The sequence below is a fragment of the Neophocaena asiaeorientalis genome, unplaced genomic scaffold, assembly GCF_003031525.2.
Source record: "Neophocaena asiaeorientalis asiaeorientalis breed wild unplaced genomic scaffold, Neophocaena_asiaeorientalis_V1.1 scaffold256, whole genome shotgun sequence".
NCBI classification, from domain to species: Eukaryota; Metazoa; Chordata; class Mammalia; order Artiodactyla; family Phocoenidae; genus Neophocaena; species Neophocaena asiaeorientalis.
The window spans coordinates 4,801,745-4,821,760 of record NW_020185324.1 but is presented as its reverse complement, the minus strand read 5'-3'; the positions used below and the strand labels follow the sequence as shown (position 1 = coordinate 4,821,760).

Sequence of the window (20,016 nt, the reverse complement as noted above, 5' to 3'; positions counted from 1 at the left end):
CCCCCCCCCCCCCCCCAACTCCCCCAACACGCAAAGAAGCGCCTGGGTGAAAGTACTGAAATGACTGTATTTGTTTTGTGACTTTTAGTTAGGATTTCTCATTGTTCACGAGTATGCCAAGGTAAAGACAAGAATAATATGCCGGCTCAGAAGAGTGAGATGGAGTTTTTATGCTACTTTGTTCTAAGAAAGAAAGGAATAGACTGGGAGGAATAGACCAGGAAGCACACAACTGTAATTAAACTGGTTCCACAAGGCATAGAGCGTAAGGTTCATGATTTTATGGTCACACCTTACTTAGACTATATTTATTCAGGCAATAAATGATAAATATAGGATATTAATATATAAATATATAATTATATATTTCATTTATACCATGCTTTTCAGTATAAATAAGCAGTACAGTGTGATAACTATAAATATAATAAGTATATGTGCATAAATGTATATGAAAAGTCAATATGTATGACACAGGTAGTGTGAAAAATATAAATATAAAGGTATAATATAAAATAATCTGTGTACCTATAAGGGCTGGGGAGAGTTCAGAGGTAATTTAGACACAGTCCTAAAACTTAATGAAATTAGAATTTAGACAGGAAGATGAAACATAGGCAAATAACTATAAGGCAATGCAGAAAGTTATGAATGTTAAAGGAGGTGTACATAGAGTGAAATAGTCAACATTTATTGGATCCTTCTATGTACCAGACAGTGTGCTAAACAAGTAACGTGCATTATCTCATTTAATATTCTGTAATGCTGTGAACTAGGTACAACAGTGTAATTCTCACCATTTTACAGATCAGAGACAGAGGGATTAAGAGAGGATCAGAGAAGGCCTAAGGTGGGGTGGGCCTGGAGGTTGAATAGAATCTGGATTTGGGGAAACAGGGCAAAAGAAGGGAGGAGGGGAAACACCACTCAGGTGGACTCAAAGGCAATATGTAGGATGAACAGAAACAAGGATCTAATCATTTTCTACTTTGGGAACAAAATCGGGATTTATTTGTAAAACTGGAATCATGAAGGCTCTAAGTAGTTGAAAGCAGACTTGAAGTAAAGAAAGCTGGTGGGGGCCATTCTTGTCTGACATGATCTCTTCAGGCCAAGAATGGGAACAACTACACATTCCTTCAGCTGCAGCAAGCCTTGCTGAACTGCAGATGGGCAGATAGGATTATAGTGCAAGATCAGACCCCGTCCTAGGCTCCTTGATAAAAAGGTCAGGCTCTCTCAATGTCAGTTATTTCAGAAGTTCTGAGCCAGATCTATGAAGTTTCATTTCTAGGCCTGCTGAATACTGTACACACAAAACTAACCAGATGCCAGGCCTATATATGAATTCTTGTTATTCCTGTGTGTGAAGAAATGGATTAATGTTTTCTCAACCTTTGCAGCATGACCAATAGATTCCACTTCTGTCTGTAACTTGACTGAGTCATTCATGTAGGGTTTTTTGTTTTTTTTTTTTAAATAAATATGTTGTCATGTTGGTTAAGGGCCTGGTCATTGTTGTGGACATTCATACTTCTGCAGTGATGTCAGTGAACATAATTTAACTTGTATAAAACTTCTGTCTACCAACAGCTAAAAATAGTTACATTGGTTACTTTTAAGCAATAACTAACTACACTGAAGGAAATAAATCACTCAGTTACACAAGTGATAGGGATAATTTAATATATTTGAATATTTGGTTTAATGAGTGCTAAATTCAACTTATTTCTAGAATCTTCCATAGGTAGATGTTTATTATCCTTTTGAACATATAGTGAGTTTTAGCTTTGCAAATAGCTATTCACATGGGCTGAGTAGTTATTTATACATACTAGGTGACAAAGAATGCACTTTCATTTGCCGTATTTTACAACCTGTGTATCTCCTTGTGTGAGGATGGATTTTTTTTTTTAAAGAGAAATCTCCAGGCAGTTACTTTTCTTTTATATTTCTGAAGAAGGCTTTGTGTCTCAAACCATGGCCATGTGGTGTTTGTTCACTCTTTGCAATTCAGGTAATTAATTCAGTGGTGACATCACGGGGAATGTGTTCGTTTTTCCATTTCAAATTCCTCTTCATAGGATCTGATGGTTAACTTGTATTAAGAACAGATTTCAAAAAAAAGTCAGTTCTCAGAGGCAGTTATGTGTTAATTTATACTCGCCCTCTTTATCACTGTAAAAGTGAAGTTTTATTCCAGGGAAGGTCATGTACCCTTTACAACAAGGAAAATATAAAATTGTCAGTCATTTTGATCCTGATTCTGGTAGTCAGTTGGTTAATTGATAATTGTAGAGCACAGTTGATCAGTTGATACTAAATAAAAGATAAAGTGAAAGATAACAGTGGTAGGAGTGTAGCTTTGTGTGATTTAAGGCTTATTTTTCATAAAGCTAAAAATGTCAAACATTTAGATCTTTTCTTTATTACGGCTATATTATGGTGTTTGTTTTACTTTGGTTGTTTAATTCTGTCTGTGTCTACAGATATTCCTGTTAAGTACCTGGACAGGCAGATAGTCCAAATGCTTCCATAACAGTAGCTTTTATGCTTTTTTGTCTGCAACCCACCAGAAAATATATTTTTCATCTTACCCAGAATACACTATATGCATATAGATATGCAGACATATACACCCACAAATCATTAAAAGGAAACAATTCTTAACCATTAATATATTTGATGCACATTGATAGCTTCTGTTTTATTCTAGTTGGTTCTATTTCATTAAAAAAATGTTTTGCCATTGAATAATTGATTTCAGGGCTCACCAATGGATTGCCGTCAATTTGAAAAACAGTGCTTTAGAAACATTACTTTGTTAAACATAGATCTAGGAACTTATGGCCCATATTCACCTTCGGCCAACGCATGGGCCAAGGCATGGTTACCTTTCTGAACTTACCTATGTTTGTCTCAAAAATCTTTTTGGTTTCAAGTTCATTCTCATTGTGTGTGATTTCTTGCAGCTGACTAAGGGAATCCCTAACTATCCCCCTCTCTGTTGCCGTTTTTTGGTAGGGCCATATTTTTCTAGAACTTTCTGTACTCATTGATGAGTTCATGACTGAGGCAAAGTTGATGAAACACTTGTAGGTAATTGCTACTAAAAATAGTGACATTTAGTAAGTTAGGGGGATATGAGAGTTGCATAGATGCATTGAAGTGTGGAAAGTAGATTCTAAGAGAGGTTATTGAACTTCTAATAATGCCCTCCAGCAGTATTTTCTTGAAGGTTCTGAATTTCTTCCAGATATCCATAATCACTAGCATCGTGTGGAATGTTCTCAATGCTGCTTCTGATTTTTAAGTTAGGATTAACTAACTACAGAATAAATTCCTGCATTAGATTTGGTCATTTTTTAGCACTCCCTCCCCCTCCCCTTCCCTCTCTCTCCTTCTTTCTGTCCCTCTTCTCCCTTTCCCTTTCCTTCCTTTCCTCAGTGTCCTGTCCATATTTACTACCCACATTTTTAGTATCGTAGCCACTAAATTTGATTAAAAAGGTATTTTACTCCATAAATTTAGGGAAGATTATTTTTATTTTTGAGAAAATTTTATATGAAAAAGTTAAAATGTGTATATCTCTAATTCGATGGCAAAGAGTTGTAATCACAGATTAAAACAGAGTCAGGAATTCTATTAGGTGGGATCCATAAGTTCATTATATAATCTTTTCTGAGTGGTCTTTGGTAGAATGGTCTTGAATTTCTGAAGGGAACACTGATTTGTCTTCATACTTTTAAGTGAAGTATGGTATAACTCAAAGCTAAACTTCTTTGATTTCATTTTATCAGTGATTATATTGCTTGAGTAATAGCTATAAACATCTTAGTATTCAAAATAAATATGTTAATATTCTCAAATTACATATATTAGACCTTGGGAGTGCCCAAGTGACTATACGGTCTATATGTACTAGTTACAAGGTGTAACCTCCCCAAGTTTCCACTCCACATCCCAAATGTGGAATTATTCCATCCCTGTTTCTGTGTGACCTCTGTTGTAAAGTCTGTGAGAGTGCCAGTCTCACTGTATAAAGTTATGAAAACACGGAAATGATCAACTAAACTTTGTTGCTGGTTACTTAATATACTTTCATTTTAGAGAAATGATATTGTATGCATCCAATGCATTTCCTCTGTAGTATCCTCCAGCTTCGCAGGCACATGTTTGCATTTTCCTCTTGTTAAAATTGCAGACAAGAATAATTTTGATTTATTGGTGACATCTAATATAGCTGTGTTTATATTGTTGCCAATAAAATGACTTACACGATTGGTTTTTGTTTATACAATCTTTTCTGAGGAGTCAGTCACCTGTGTTAGGACAAGGTACATTCTGCTTATTAAAATGAACTCCTAGGATCTAAGAACATTCAGATCTATCTGTCCTTGATTGAATTGCAAAACGTGCTTCACACTGCAGCAGTGCATGAGAATACCTTATATTATCTATCAATAGGCTTTTCATTTCTATATTCTTCTGGCTACAAAGCTGTAACTAGAGAAACCCATGGGAATAGCAGGGGCCTATTAGCGATCAGGGCAGTGATGTTGAAAAGGCAATGTTAATGAAATTATACAATCATTAACCCGAAGCGGGAAAAATAAAAAGAATCAATAAAAACTCTATTTTAGATGGTTTAGACGTATATATAAGAAGCCAGCCCAGGAGCAGTTTGTTTGCTGACAGGCATTTTGTGTCTCATTATCAGGTTTTCTATGCAGGGTAAGAAATGCTTGTGGCATAAGGAATGGAAAATGTAACAAAGGCTAAATGTAGCCTAAGGAAATGAAATGATGTATGAAAATTAATAATTAACTGGCTCATCAGATGAATTATGACTCTAGATGAGTCTGTTAATAATATTAACTAAGAAAGGGCTTTTGGCTGTAAATAGACATTATAGAACTCGTGTTTTTGGAATTTTCTTGAAGGGATGAGTTAACATTGTTCTGTGTAATCCTTTAATCCACACGGTACAGTGCCTTGAGCTTTGGGTAGAAGGTAGAGTCATGATCTTGTATTTTGATTAAAGTCATAGCTTTTCCAGAAATCTAATGAAATTATCATTAAGTGATTTTGTGCCTTGGTTTTCTTAGGAGTTAAGTAACTTCCTCTCTGACTTGACTTACAGGAATGTGTTTTAAGAGTTTTCAAGTGGCCGAAAGGAAAGATTTATTAACTTATGTTGACTCATATAGCAGGATGAATGAACATTTTCATTGTTAGAACCAAAGGAGTATTAAAAATCTAAATGTATTAATATGTCAGATCCAAAGTACCCTAAATTTATACTTCCGGGGGTTCCATGCTTTTTCTTTTTCTTCTTTTTTTCTGTTGATGCTTGGGTTTACAGTAGTTGGATGGAGGACAGAGGAGAAAGTAATGGTGGAGAACTTGATTAAGTTTTTAAATAGAAAGATGTTCTTCCAGTGGAATCCTACCAGTCAGGTTTTGATAGTGATTAGTAGTGATTTTACTTTCTGGCAAAGTGTAGGAAAATTTAACCCCAATGTTCATTTTTCAAGGTGGGTGTTGTCTTTCAGCACATCTCTGTTGTGATGGAGACAGTAGAGATTACTGTTATTTTTGCTTTCATATCCACCCCAGTCCCTTTGATTTAAGTGCCATAGGTATAAAAATCTACATATTTATCCTTCATCATAGTTAATGAGTATTTTCCATAATCTTCCTTTTCTTAATTATCTAGAAGAACAAAATTTCAAGTGATTATCACCAAATTCTTCATTTTGTGGATGAAAAACTGTCCAGAGATGTTGTAAATGATTTGCCACAATTAGAACAATTAGAATTAGAACACAATTAGTTAGGTGTCCTAACTTCTAGTTGAGTACTCTATTCACTCCGACTCAGTGAGGATGGGTCTTTCTTAAAAGTTAGCTGTTTATTCCTTTTTTGTTACCAAGTGGGCTTAGAATTATGATAATATGACCTGGCCAAAAAGCACGTAAAATATTATATAATATGAATAAACAAATTGATTTTTAAATTCTGGTGTCTAATGCTTAAAAAATTTGTTGGTGTAATGAATGTGAAAACTGGATTATTTGGCATATTTTCTCATACAGTTTATTTTATTTTTGTCTTGGGGCTGGTTTTTCTCAGCTCACACACCATTGACCTATTGGTTTTTCTTTATGGTATTAATCACTTTACTTTCTGGCTATTGCTTTTTTAGTAATAAAATTTAAGTACATTTTTGTTGTTGTTTTTACTTTCACCCTAAAGCTATTTAAAACAGGAGTGTGATTTATAAAAAAATAAAAATAAAATAAATATCCGGGCAGGTATGAGTTCTGATAATTAAGTTCTCAGTTCTTTAATTATTTTTCCTTCTTACAAACTCACCTTCTTAATGATCTAACCAAATGCTGAGTACTTACTTATATATATATATATATTTTTTTCTGTGGTATGCGGGCCTCTCACTGTTGTGCCTTGTCCCATTGCGGAGCACAGGCTCCGGACGTGCAGGCTCAGCGGCCATGGCTCACGGGCCCAGCCGCTCCGCGGCATGTGGGATCTTCCTGGACCGGGGCATGAACCCGTGTCCCCTGCATCGGCAGGCGGACTCTCAACCACTGCGCCACCAGGGAAACCCTTACTTATCTGTTTTTACCCAGATTTTTTATGAGAATTCCTGCTTATATATGATCTTGATGCCAAAATCGACTCCCTTATTTTTAAAAAACCTGGAAATGGGCATAGTCTGCAAATCTGCAGAAACTTGTCACTTGGCCCATGGTCTTAGTGACTCATATTTCCAGTCATGTTGGATCATTCCTCATTTTCAACAAATTGCCAATACAACATATTTATTTTGCCTTTTTTTTTTTTGGCTGGTACTGAATAAGTGCTTTCTTCTGCAGGGTTCAAAGTGCCTCAGAAAACACTGTTTTATCAATGAATGGAGAATAGATGGCCAATATCATCTGGCAAAGCACAGAGACATTAAATGCCTCTTGCCCACAATCAACCAGTGAATCAACAGAGAGCTGGTAGTATACTTGAGTTCTTCTAAATGGATGTAGCAGAAAAGGCATTGGAATTTTTCCATCATTAAAAAAAAACCTTACAGCCAGTCTGATACCAGGGTTCATTTCTTATTGTTCCATAAACAAACTTAAATGATGCAGTTTTGGATAATCTTCATTAGATTTATTTGTCCCTTCTTGGCAACTGTAGTGGAGGGAAGGACAGGAGTGAGACCTAGGATTGTTTCCGAGGAGGCATGTCAGTATTAAATGTGGCAGACTGATAGAATTCTTAATAAAATGGAGTCTTGATAAAGGTGAAGGAAACATTCCAGTTTTATATTGTTGGTAATTTTGGAAGTTCCTCAACATATGGGCATACACACTCAACTTTGCAGAAGGCACAGTGAGTGCTTGGCTTGAAAATTAAATACTACAGGTTTCCCCTGCTATCTGAAAGTAGAGTGTTCCTATGAAATCTTTCATCAGCTGAAATGGCATAAAACGAAGAAGCAATTACCTTAGGACACATGTTGCTAAGGGATGCACAAAATAAAATGAGATAAAGCACAGATGTTCACAGACACAGTTCAATGCTCTGGAGGCTTGAAGTTGAGATGCTGAGCGTAGTTCCCAGCGAAGGAGCACTCTCACTGCTTGGGGTGAGTACTACCTCTGTAATGGCCCCCTGCAGAACAAATGCTAAAGCTGTTTTTGCTTTTCACCTTTTTTCATAAAAGTGAAAATCCTCCTCAAATTTCTTTTGGTTAGTGAAAACAGGTACTTAGGTAAGTTTTATAAAAGCAAAGTGGCGTAAGGTGAAATTTTGAAAAGCAAGGGATACCTGTATTTTTGATTTTCTAAAACAGTAAAAAAAAATTCTTCACAAAAGGTTTGCTGTTCTTGATATCTTGTACTTGATGATTTATGGAGCATTCATTTGGGAGTTGAGTTGGAAATATTCGTCTAAGACATTGAGTGGATCATAGAGAAAAAGTAGGAATCATCCAGTTGAGGATATCTGGCCATTACTACTTTGCACTCAGTCTGTATTTCTTGTGTTTGTTCAGCTTTGGCTTCTTTCCATGACTATCATGTCTGTATAAAAGAATACAGATTGTGACTATGTCGGTCATTTATTTGGAGTAGTGGCACTTAGTCATGTTATTACACACATTTTGGGGAACTGTGGATCAAGGGAGGAAAAGGCCTTTCCTAATGATTTATAACCAGGAAGTACTGACATTATTATATATGGGTGGATGATGATGTCCTGTGGCCACGTCACTACTTTTGGTTCTCCCTCTGCCACTTGAGGAAGGGAGTGGTAAGATGGCAGATGGAAGCTTCATGGAACTACTGTCAGTTTACTGTGTGTGGTGCATGATGAACATACTCACCTTTAGAAGGGTTGTTTTGTCCTTATGCTTTCCATAAAGCATTTCACACAGCCTTTTCCTTGTCTAGGATCTTACTGGAAGAAGAGAGTATTGTGATGTTGATTCTATTTCCTTCCCCATAACTCAGGATCAGTATAGAACCAAGACTCTAACGCTGCTGTGATTATTTGGATATATGGATATATGAAGCCTTTGTGAGATTCCCATGCCTATTTTTTTATCCTTTGTAAATCTAGGGACTGTGAAAAAGATTGCTCGTAGAGTAAAAATCTGAGATGGTTTAATGTCCTCATAATCTCTTTTAGAGGTTATATCGGCTTTTTAAAAATTTTTCTTGATTTATTTTTGGCACTGGGTCTTTGTTGCTGTGCAGCTTTCTCTAGTTGCTGTGAGCGGGGGCTACTCTTCGTTGCGGTGTGCGGGCCTCTCATGGCGGTGGCTTCTTTTCTTGAGAAGCACGGGCTCTAGGCGTGCAGGCTCTAGTAGTTGTGGCTTGCGGGCTCTAGAGCGCAGGCTCAGTAGTTGTGGCGCACAGGCTTAGTTGCTCCGCGGCATGTGGGATCTTCCCGGACCAGGACTCAAACCCATGTCCCCTGCATTGGCAGGCGGATTCTTAACCACTGCGCCACCAGGGAAGCCCTGTATTGGCTTTTTGTTTGTTTACTGGAATCTTTGAAGCACTAGTCTCACAGCTCATGAAGGTGATGCTTTTGGGTTTCCCAGGATGCACTGTAGCAAACGTGAGCTACTACCGACAAATCCTCTACGGAGCAAAATAAGTTTCATTTTGCAAGCTGGCACCAGTAGATTGGTTATAGTTGCCAAGAGCACTGTATTGAGAAGGGTTCAGTGGCAAAAAAAACAATGCAGTGATCCATAATCCATGTCTACAACGAGTGCAGGAGGGGAGAGTGCCTGACAATGAACCATGTATTAGATAACCCTGTTCTACATAAAAGACCGTTTTGCTGAGAGTGCTTCTTTTCTTCCTGATATGAATGCTACACAGGTTGAAAACTCGTTGTAATTTATTTTCCTTTTTACTTTTAAAAATGCCTGCATTTATTTTTTTAAACAGGCTAATAAACCACACCATGGATAACTTATTGGACTTTGCCTGAAAGGAATCATTAGTGTCATTGGATATTTGACCAACCTGGCTACAGGTTTTGTCAGAATGAATGGAAGGTCATGCAGCATGAATCTCCACCGGACATCAGGAACCCCACAGGGGCCTGGGATGGTCAGTGGCCAACATATTCCTCCCATTCGAGCCCACTCGGGGACTCCTGGCCCCTCGTCCTGTGGCAGCACACCAAGCCCTGCCATTGGAAGCCTTGCTAACAGCCTCCATCTCAAGATGCCCTCAGGAGGAGGGATGGCTCCTCAGAGCAACATGAATGAGAGCCCCATCCATCTGCCTGCCTTGAGCCCCAGGAGACAAGTGCTCACCAGTGGGAAGCCACGTTTCCAGGTCACCCAGACTGGAGGCATGTCAGGGCCACACACTTTAAAGCCAAAGCAACAGGAGTTTGGAAGCCCCTTTCCTCCAAAATCTGGGAAAGGTAGGATTGTCTTTTTGGGATCTTTTAAAAGTGGACACTATTTTTTTTCTCCTCCTTGTCTCTTCTCTGCCAGCAAATCCAATGGAAAAATACATGATTCAGTGTCAGGGTCAAAGTTTTTAGTCTCATAATGATATGTAGCTTTCTAGGAAAGGATGTGGACGTGTACACGTGTACATACGTGTGAGGGTGAGGGCACCACAGTGGTAAATGTGTCATCTCATGGGACTGTGAAATAGAGTGGAAGATGAGATAGAAAGATTGGAAACAGGGAGGTAGGGTGGGTGGTGGCAGAGGAAGGGCAAGAGCAAGTTTATTATGATCCTGCCCTCTGGATACACAGAGCTCTGCCTTGGCTTACCAGGGGCTGGATTCTGCAGGCCATGGAGGAGATGAGTGGCTGGAACTGTCATTATGTTAGCTGGATGCTAGAAGAAAGGTGGTGTTTGGAAGGAAAAGGATTAAAAAGGGAGAAATTTTAACAGCCAATAAAATGAGGAACTAGTACATAAAATAAAAAATTATTCTAAGAGCAAAGCCTATAATTTAAAAAAATTTTTATTTATTCATTTTTGGCTGCATTGGGTCTTTGTTGCTGTGCACAGACTTTCTCTAGTTGCGTTGAGCGGGGGTGCTACTCTTCGTTGTGGTGTGCATGCTTCTTGTGGTAGCTTCTCTTGTTGCAGAGCACGGGCTCTAGGCGTGCGGGCATCAGTAATTGTGGCTCGCGGGCTCTAGAGTGCAGGCTTAGTAGTGGTGGCGCACGGGCTTAGTTGCTCCGTGACATATGGGATTTTCCTGGACCAGGGACCAAACCCGTGTCCCCTGCAGCGGCAGGCAGATTCTTAACCACTGCGCCACCAGGGAAGCCCCTAAACCTATAATTTTTATAATACAGCTAGTGACAAGAGAGTAGGCAGCTAGAAGAGTATAATGAAAAGATGTATTTTTGTGCTTGTTGAGAACTAGAAAAAACTTGTTAATTTGAAATGCAGAGCGAATGCTTTTAATTAAGCAGTGTTTGAATTACCATACATTTTAAATTAAGAATAATTTTTGGAGAATAACAAATTATTTGAGTGACATGCTCTCTCTAGAAACTGTTGTTGACTTAATGAGGTTATATTGCTAATGATATGTGTATTGGGGCTAGAAAAAGAAGGAGTATGTATCCCATGTAAAATATAGCTCTGTTATATAAAATAGCATGATTATATATTCCTTTAGGTATTTTTAGCATTTAGTTTTAAATGTTTATACTAAGTGTTTATACCACCAAATAAAATTACTAGCAGCCTTGTGAGTAGCCATTCACCCAGTTAACTCATAACTTATCCAATTATGATGAATAATGATTTATATCAGGCAAGTTACCCCAAAGTTGTTTGTTTTAGTGTCTGTGTATTTCTGTATATGGAGAAGTTGGTATAAATGGGTAGCTTAAAAAAAAAAAAAGTAAACATGTGTAACTTTTTCTACTTAACTTTGGTGTAGGCTTGGTTTTGAGGTGTTTTATTTCTCAGAGCTACTGATATTTAGTGTAACTATAGGAAAAATTTTCCCTGGGGGCTGCATCTGAAATAGCTCCGTCATCGTCAGGTTGCTATGTTCATGACGTGGCAAGCTAAGGTTCTTAATGTCAAGCTCATGTGTTTGTATTTTCAGGGACTGAGGCCCAGTAAAATCTTTCAGCTCATGCTTGACTAGTGAACTGTAGCTTGCTTTTATATATATACTTGTGTTTGAAATCCTGACTGGCAATAATAATGGTGATAATATTAATAACTTGAACTTATTATATCATAACTTAGCATGTGTCAGGCACCATGTTAAGTGCTTTCCAGTACATAGTTATTACTCACGACAGCCCTGAGTTGTATGCTATTGTTGATTAACTGATAAGGGAACTAAGGTCTAGAAAGAATAAGTAACATAAGCCCTGCCAGGCAATAAGGAGTTTGGGAATATTACTTTAATAGTGATTAGAAGTGGTTATAATTATAATCGTAGTTTATAAAAAATGCTTCAGGTACTTAAGGAATAACGAACTATCAGGGTTAATACATCTTGGAACTCATGTAAAAATTAGAACTGCTTCCTGATTCTCTTTTTTTCTGTTTTCTGGCTCCTTGCTCAGCTTACAAGTTTGCAGTGCCTGTTCTGAATCTGCATGATTGGGGCATGTGTGGGCATGGGTAAGGGGTTGAGGACAACTGTATTATTATTCCCCCTTGCCTTGCAGCTTGGATACCACTAGTGGTCTGGATGGTGCCAGGAGTGGCTAAATGTGTCCCTTTCACATCTTGGATAACAATTCCTAAACTAAGCCAGTAACTGTTTGAGAATGGTGATCTGGGACTGTTAGAGCTTCATCCAATCATTTGCTCTACAAATAATTATTGAGCATATGTTATGGGTGAGCCACTGTTTTGGGGATATAATAACCAATAAAACATAGTCCTGACCCTCAAGGAGTTGAGAACTCAGAAAAAATAAATGGGCAGTTAGAATAAAGCATAGTTAAGGCTCTGGTAGAGATACACTCAGGGTGATATGGCAACATTGGGAGGGGTTCCCAGCCGGTGCTTGAAAAGTGGTTCTGGGAGGAGAGTAGGGTATCTAGGCAGACACCTGAAGAATGAGGAGCTAGCCTTACAATCATGGAAGAGTATGTCCTCTGTGTGTGTGTGAAGGGGCAGGGGCTGTCTGGAACTTACTCTGGGTAGGGAGAAAAGCACACTCAAAACCTGGAGGGGAGAGATCATGGTGCATTTCATGGACTTCTATCTGGTTTCACATTGAGGGGAGGTGTGGAGACTTTGGTAAGAGATGAGACTGGAAAACAATAAGCAGTAGCCAGATGAAGGGTCATGAGTGCCATACCAAGGAGTTTGGATCCATCTTGAGGACACTAGCAAGCTGTGGAAGGATTTTAACCTTGGGGATGATGTGGATCCAAATAATCGTATGTGAATATCTTATTCTGTAACAGCCTTTCATAGCATTTTTAATTATTTATTTATTTTTTTGCGGTATGCGGGCCTCTCACTGTTGTGGCCTCTCCTGTTGCTGAGCACAGGCTCCGGACGCGCAGGCTCAGTGGCCATGGCTCACGGGCCTAGGCACTCCGCGGCATGTGGGAATCTTCCAGGACCGGGGCACGAACCCGTGTCCCTTGCATCGGCAGGCGGACTCTCAACCGCTGTGCCACCAGGGAAGCCCTCATGGCATTTATTGATGATCCTTGTATGAATCAGTTATGCTGCTGATTGCATAATAGTTATTTTCTGATTTTATCATTCCTTCTAGGTTTATTATCTGGTATTCTTCTAGAAGGGAGAGCTTCTTTCCCTTCTCTTTTAGAGTCATTGCAGATTCATGTATTCCTTTAAAAAATTCACTGTGCTATAATTCACTACCATCATTGTTTTTTCTGATGCTCAAACTGTCGCCGATTTGGCCAATGGGAGCCCCTTCAAGTCAGTTCTTATGTCCTTTTGACATGTTCCCATTAAGTACTTCCTTGGTTTGAGACAAAGCAAGATGTTCTAGGCTCATTTGTACTTCCCTGCCCTAGACCTGGAATCAGCTATTTTTCCAAAAAGTTCAGGTTCCTTTTAGTGGGAATTGATACTTGGGAAACTGGATGAAAGGGTGATCTTATTGGCTCTGGGGTGTCATTGCTTCTAGGTCCTTTCTGTGGACAGAGTGAGGAGATACACCAGACCAAGATAATGAGTTCCAGTTAAAATACATCGCAGAGTTCTTCCTCACACTTCCTCACACTTCCTCATTGTGAATTTGTCAGTGAGAACCCTGGCTCTCAGGAACATGAGTGTATTTGTTTATTTGCTTTGTACTACAACAGAGAAAAAAGTTACTTGTAGCTTTATATTTCTAAGATATAGAAATTTGTTTTAAAAATGATTGCTTACCACATGTAAATTTTTAATGTGCTGAGATAAGAATTTTCATATTTATCTTTGCTGGTGAGTGACTGAGTTTGGAGGACTTTCTGCAGTTGGCAACTTTCTGGCCCTCCTAGAATTGGTGAGTACAGAATCTAAGTTAAATTGTACCACTAATGGCATTTCTCCCTACTTCCTGCTCAACAGTTACAGACTGTAATTAGACTGGGAGAAATGCATTTTTCAAAGCATCTGGGAAATCAGTTTTATGATCCTCACTATAAGCACGTTTGACATAGCTATTTAAATATTTAAGACAATTCCACATTCGCAGTACCCCTAGAACTATATAATTGGGAAGATTTTCATAGTAAAGGTTTTTTATTTTTCTTCAGGGCCTATGACATATCTTGTTGGGCTCTGCTGTCCTTGGAGACAAAGGGAGTTAGTTATTCATTAGTGCTTGTGGGTTATTCATTATTGTTGGTCAGAAAAAGCAGAATAATATCAACCAAGGACACTAAACTAATTGCGATTTAAAAACTCTTCTGTGTCACTTAAGGCTGGTGTCTCTTATAAAGACCTGGTCTAAGAAAATGTGTCGTGTGAGCCTGGGAGGTCTAAAAACTAGTGTACTTTAAATAATACATCAATTTTTATTCTTTACTGTTTGTGGTTTACTAATTTAATTGGTTATACCCTGGAGCTTAGGTTACAGCTTGATTCCTTAGTGGGTCAACTAGCTTCATAGTTTTCCCCCACTGCTACATCAGAAAATTTAAAAATACTGCCACTGATTTAAAAAGTTACTTTCCTATATCATTCCTTTACTTATGTTGATCCCTGGTAAAACAACAGACAATAAAAAAAAATCTGCTAACACCAGTGAGTGAACCATGTTGAGTGTAGTCATGTTAGAAGTGGGGCAAGAATAGCAATTGGGGAATCCCACATTTTTGAAGAGATACAGTTGATATATTAGCTTAAGAAAGTTGGGGCAAAATATGTGGTTACTCTTTTCCCCCCTACTTCTGCTTTTTAATCATTTATATTTCCTTGCACTTCCAATGTGGCTTCCTGCAGAATTAGAGCAAATAAAGTTAATATTCCATAAAAGGTTCCAAAAATAACCAAACCAGTGAGAGACTAAAGGCTTTATTCCAGTTGAGGTAGCCAGAGTTTTCATTTCATCTTGCCAAACAAGACAGGTGAAACACAATGTTCACTTTTGTTTACTCTTTGGTCTGCACAGGGTTCACTTTGTGAGATTTATTGATGCTGAGTATAAGTCATATTGGTGATGGATTTCCAAGTATTACTGAGTGGCAGGCACAATTTGTTCCAGTTATGAAAGTGGTTTGTCAGTCTCATAACATTCCACCTTTAAAAGAATATATTCTGTTAACACCCCTACCTTCTATACACACCTCAAATGCTATGGGGCATGACCTTGAAATGTTAACATCTGTTAGTAACCTATAGCATTTTCTAAGGCTGTTAAACAGCAACAACTTGGGATTTGTAAAGTACTTTGTAGTTCATAACCTTTCATAGTGACTGTTTCATATGATTTTATCAAAGGCATAATCCCATGAGCTAAGGCAAGTGTAATTGGCCCCATTTTAGGGATGAAGAGACTGAGGCTCAGTTTTCTAGAGATCTCATTTTTCATGTGCTGCATGGGTTGCCACTGAATAGGACTCCATAATCTGAGAGTTCCTGCTAGAGGAATTCAGAGAAATCTTGCCCCCTCTCTTCAGTAGAGTCTAAGGTTGCTGCCATTCCTGAAAAAGTATATCTTTAAAAACTCAAAACCGTTCAGCCATCATTTCTATCCATGAGCTGAGGATATGGGCCCTTGCTCCTGTTTTAGAAAATTGTACTTGACACTTTTCAACAATAGGTCCTTCTGAGCAGGGAGGGCATTGTCTACCTGAGCAGGAATCAGGAAGCCTTTGTGTGATGGCCACCTGAGTGACATCGGTATATGTACAAGCATAAAGTCTTTAAACCCAGGCCGAAGGATATCATAAATATATGAATAGATTTGCTACTTCTGACACATCAGATTTTGAGGATACAATGGATGGTGACTTGTATTTAATACCTATTTTCATGGCTGCATTATTTGAGTAATGAAAGAAATAGAAGGTGTGTAATTGGCTCTGACATAATAAACTGGTTAAAAAATGAGACTTGTGGTGTAGGATCTTGATACTCAAGGGTAGTCTGAGGCCAACAGTGTTAGCATCCTCTGGGAGCTGGTTAGAAATGCACAGTCCCAGGGCCACCCCAGATCTGCTGAGTCGGATCTTGCATTTTAAAAGATCCCAGGTGATTCTTGTGCTCAGGGCTGGCTTAAGGGTGACTGCACAGTGCCCTGTCTCAGAAGGGGTGCCCTGTACTTGGCGTATAATGCTCTGGGGTCACTGACTTGACATTATTACTAATTTTATCTCTGAAATTGTGTTTTGTAAGTGAAGTCTGGTGGGACACTGGAGCTTGCGGGGGGAGGGGAGCTTCGAGTCTTAGTTCATACGTAGTTCCACATCTGGCCAGGATGGCCACTGTCTCCCTCGCCCCACCCAGTGTCCACTACTGCCTTCTGCCCTCAGCAGGGACCTGAGCATTGGTGTGGGGAAGTCAGGGTCAGATGTGTGTGCCCCACATGCCCAATCATGGGTGAGGATCTGGGCACCTTTGAAGGCCTGCATTCACTGTGAGTATCCCTGTTTGGAAGTAGCCCAGTGTTAAATAGCAAATAAAAAAATACCACGGCAAGTCAAGAGATGGGAGAAGAAAGGAAAATGCTGTTTTCCTCCTTTTTGAACAAGGGATCCAGCATTTTCATTTTGGTCCCTGTAAATTATGCTGCTTACCTTGCAAGTGCACACTGAAATTTGAGAAGCATTAGTATAAGAGAAAGAGCATGGACACTAGAGTCAGAAGACCCACATCTGGTTCACACTTTGCTGGTATGTGACATTGGGCAAGCCACTTGACCTTCCTGACTCAGTTTTCTCATCTGTAAAATGGGAGTGATGTCTTATGCTCCTTTCGCAATGGGCAGGGTCTAGGTAAAGGGCAGACCTGGCGACATGTCTTTGGTAGGAGTGTGTCCAGAACACCTTTCATCTTTGGCTTCGGTTTCATGAGGCTGGTAAACAAACCTGGACATCATGGCCTGAGGGTGGGATGGAGGTGGAGGGCAGGGTTCAGAATGGGAGAAGAAGGTCAAAAACATGGGTTTCAAATCCTTGGGAGCGGATGGAAAGCAAGAGTCAAGGAACTGAGGAAGACAGGGACTGGGGATTGTGGGTAGGGAGAAGTGAGCATCAGAGAGCTTGTGAGCTGCACTCATAGGTTTCCTAAGTGGTTACCCACTTGTGTGGAAATCTCAGGCATGCATGAAATTGTGGGACAGAAAATGCGTTTGCTCTTGAGAGTTAAATTTGATGATACATGTGAGAATGCGTTTTACACTGTAAACTGCCGGACGCATGTAAAGTATTGTTCTTCCTAATTACAGGGGCAGTATGGCTCTCCATAATCCACAGCACCTGCTGCTGAATGGAATGGCCTCATCTCGATACCCTGTTCATTCATGGATTTGTCCTTTGAAGTAAAGGCCAGCTTAGTCATAACTCCCAAGTCTGGGCAGTTTGAAAAGCTACTTGTTGTGTGGATGTAGAACCCTAAATTCTGTTTTTACGGTTTGCCTCAAAAGCTAGAGAGAAAAAAATTAAAACACAATAAACAAGCCTTGAGATGAAATAACATCTTTTAAGTTTGTCTTCCATCTAAAGATTTTACTGTAGATAGGGTGATCATATAATTTATTATCCAAACCAGGACACTTTCAAAAGTGAAATGGGGCCCTATTAATAATTATGCCCAGGACTACCCAGGATGAGCTGGAATGAAGGCAGGGTTGCCCTACATTAAGGGGAAAGTTTAATTGCGTTTAAACTCGGCATCTTACTCAACTTCTTTAAGGTAAAGTAGTTCAACCTACTTGACAGGATTATCCCCATGTAAGTTATTTCTTTCAAAATTATTTCTTGGGGCCATTGAGTGATTATTTGTATATTATTAGGTAGAATATATCAGTTTCTGGTTGTTCTACGGTTGGATATAAGTGAGCTAGCAATTATTTAGCACTTTATATTTTGTATAACTGTGCTTAGGTTTACATATTTTAATTTAATCCTTCCCAGCTCTGTGAAGTATCCCCACTGAAAACATGAGGAAAGAGAGGCTTAGAAAAATTAAGTAACTTGACCAAGAACACATGGGTATTTTAGCCCATGCCTCACTGACTTCGGAACCCTAAGTACTTTTATAGGATGTTGTTTTGGTTTTCTGGCACAGGGTTTGCCTCAGCAGGCTAGGTTCTTGGCAGTTGAGTACGATTTCCTGAAAGACATAATTATGTCTACCATAATTTCTACCATATAGTGTTGTAGTGTCTGTATATATTTATTTTGAAGAGAACAGTGAGCTGAAGCAGAAAAATCACTGTCAAGTAAATTGTTGCAGGTGTTTGTGTCAATTTGTGTTAAAAGTGTTCCTCCTTACTTGATTAAGATAGTGGTTTTGGTGGCAATCAGGTAGGCAATGTGATATAAAAAGGATACAGCTTTTTTTTTTTTTTTTTTTTTTTTTTTTTTTTTTTACAGCTAATTTTTTTAAACCCTTACTCTGGGCTAGCTGCTGCACTGAGCAGAGCTGCTGGGCCATGCAACTAGAGAACAATTCAGAAGCCTAACATGATGGCCCTGGAGCTCAGTTCCTTTTAATCCTTGTAACAACCCTATGTGACATTAGATCAAGAAAACTAAGGTTTGAAGAGGTGAGTAATTTAGCAGCAGTCATGTGGCTAGAATGTGGCAAAGCTGGGAATTGAATCCAGGTACTGTCTGAACCGAGTGCCTTGAGTCTTAACCATCCTACTGTCTTCTATTGGGATGAGTCAGGTTACGGGGGCTGAGCTGGAGACCAGGGCCTTCTGTTGCATGTGTACTGATTCACCAAGTACCTTATTCAAGCCTCTTCTGGTTTCAGATAACTTGAAATCCACTGGGCTAGCTTATGTAAAAGGGGATTTATTATAAGAAACCAAGGGTGTTTCATGGCACCCCAGAAGAGGATGGACCACAAGATCTTTTGAAGGACTATAAAAACAAGATACTTCTCCACACTGCTTCCCTCTAGGCAATGTGATTTTTTATCTCTGCTGCTTCTGTTTGCACATTACTTCATTCTTCTCCCTGCAGATTGATTTTCTGTTGTGTGTGTGTGTGTGTGTGTGTGTGTCTGTATTAGTCAAGGTTCTCCAGAGAAATAGAACCAACAGGATATATTTATTTTTCTGTTTATTTATTTATTATAAGGTATTGGCTCATGCAAGTATGTACACAGAGAAGTACCAGAATCTGTAGTCGGCAAGCTGGGTACCCAGGAGGGCTGATGGTTTAGTTCTAGTCCAACTATGAAGGACTGAGAACGAGGAGAGCCTGTGGTGTAAGTGCCAGTCCAAAAGCAGGCAGCCTCGAGATTCAAGCCGAGTCAATGTTTCAGTGTGAGTCCGAAGGCTGGAAAAGACTGAGGTCCCAGCTCAAAGCTGTCAGGCAGGAAATGTTCCTCCTTGCTTGTGGGAGGATCCACCTTTTGTTCTATGTACACCTTCAACTGATCGGACTAGGCCCATCCACATTGGGGAGGGCAGTCTCCTTGATACAGTCTACTATTTCAAATGTTAATCTCATCTAGAAACACTTCGCAGACATACCCAGAATAATATTTGACCAAAATATCTGTTCACCCCATGGCCCAATTAAGTTGACCCATAAAATTAACCATCACAATATCTATGGCCTCAACATGGCTTTCTTCCCCAGCCCTAAACAGGTAATGTACTCAGAACTTCTGTGCTATGAGTCAACTGGGTAGTGTCCCTCTATCCCAGTTTTAGGTTCCTTGGAAAGAAAGAAAGAGAGTCTGGTTGCTCCAGCTTGGGTCAGGTCTGGTTCATCCAGCTGGGTAGGGAGAGCCTCATGGAATAAACATGGGTCCCTCCTGCTCAGAAAGGGAGCATGTAGGTTGAGTGATACCTAGGACTTAGTCTCCTAAGTAAGCA

General features: G+C 39.3%; 1 protein-coding gene across 2 annotated transcripts in view; it reads left to right on the top strand.

Moving 5' to 3' along the window:
• The window catches only part of GLIS3 (GLIS family zinc finger 3), a 493,473-nt gene that overhangs the window by 4,412 nt on the left and 469,045 nt on the right, over positions 1-20,016 (top strand). Inside the window, exon 2 of one of the 2 annotated variants that reach the window (XM_024734310.1) lies at positions 9,483-9,969. The exons of the other annotated variant lie outside the window; for it this stretch is intronic. Within the exon in view, the coding sequence (XP_024590078.1) occupies positions 9,582-9,969 (388 nt within the window). The 5' untranslated portion in view covers positions 9,483-9,581. The remainder of the gene's footprint in view (positions 1-9,482; positions 9,970-20,016) is intronic. 2 annotated transcript variants of the gene reach the window in all.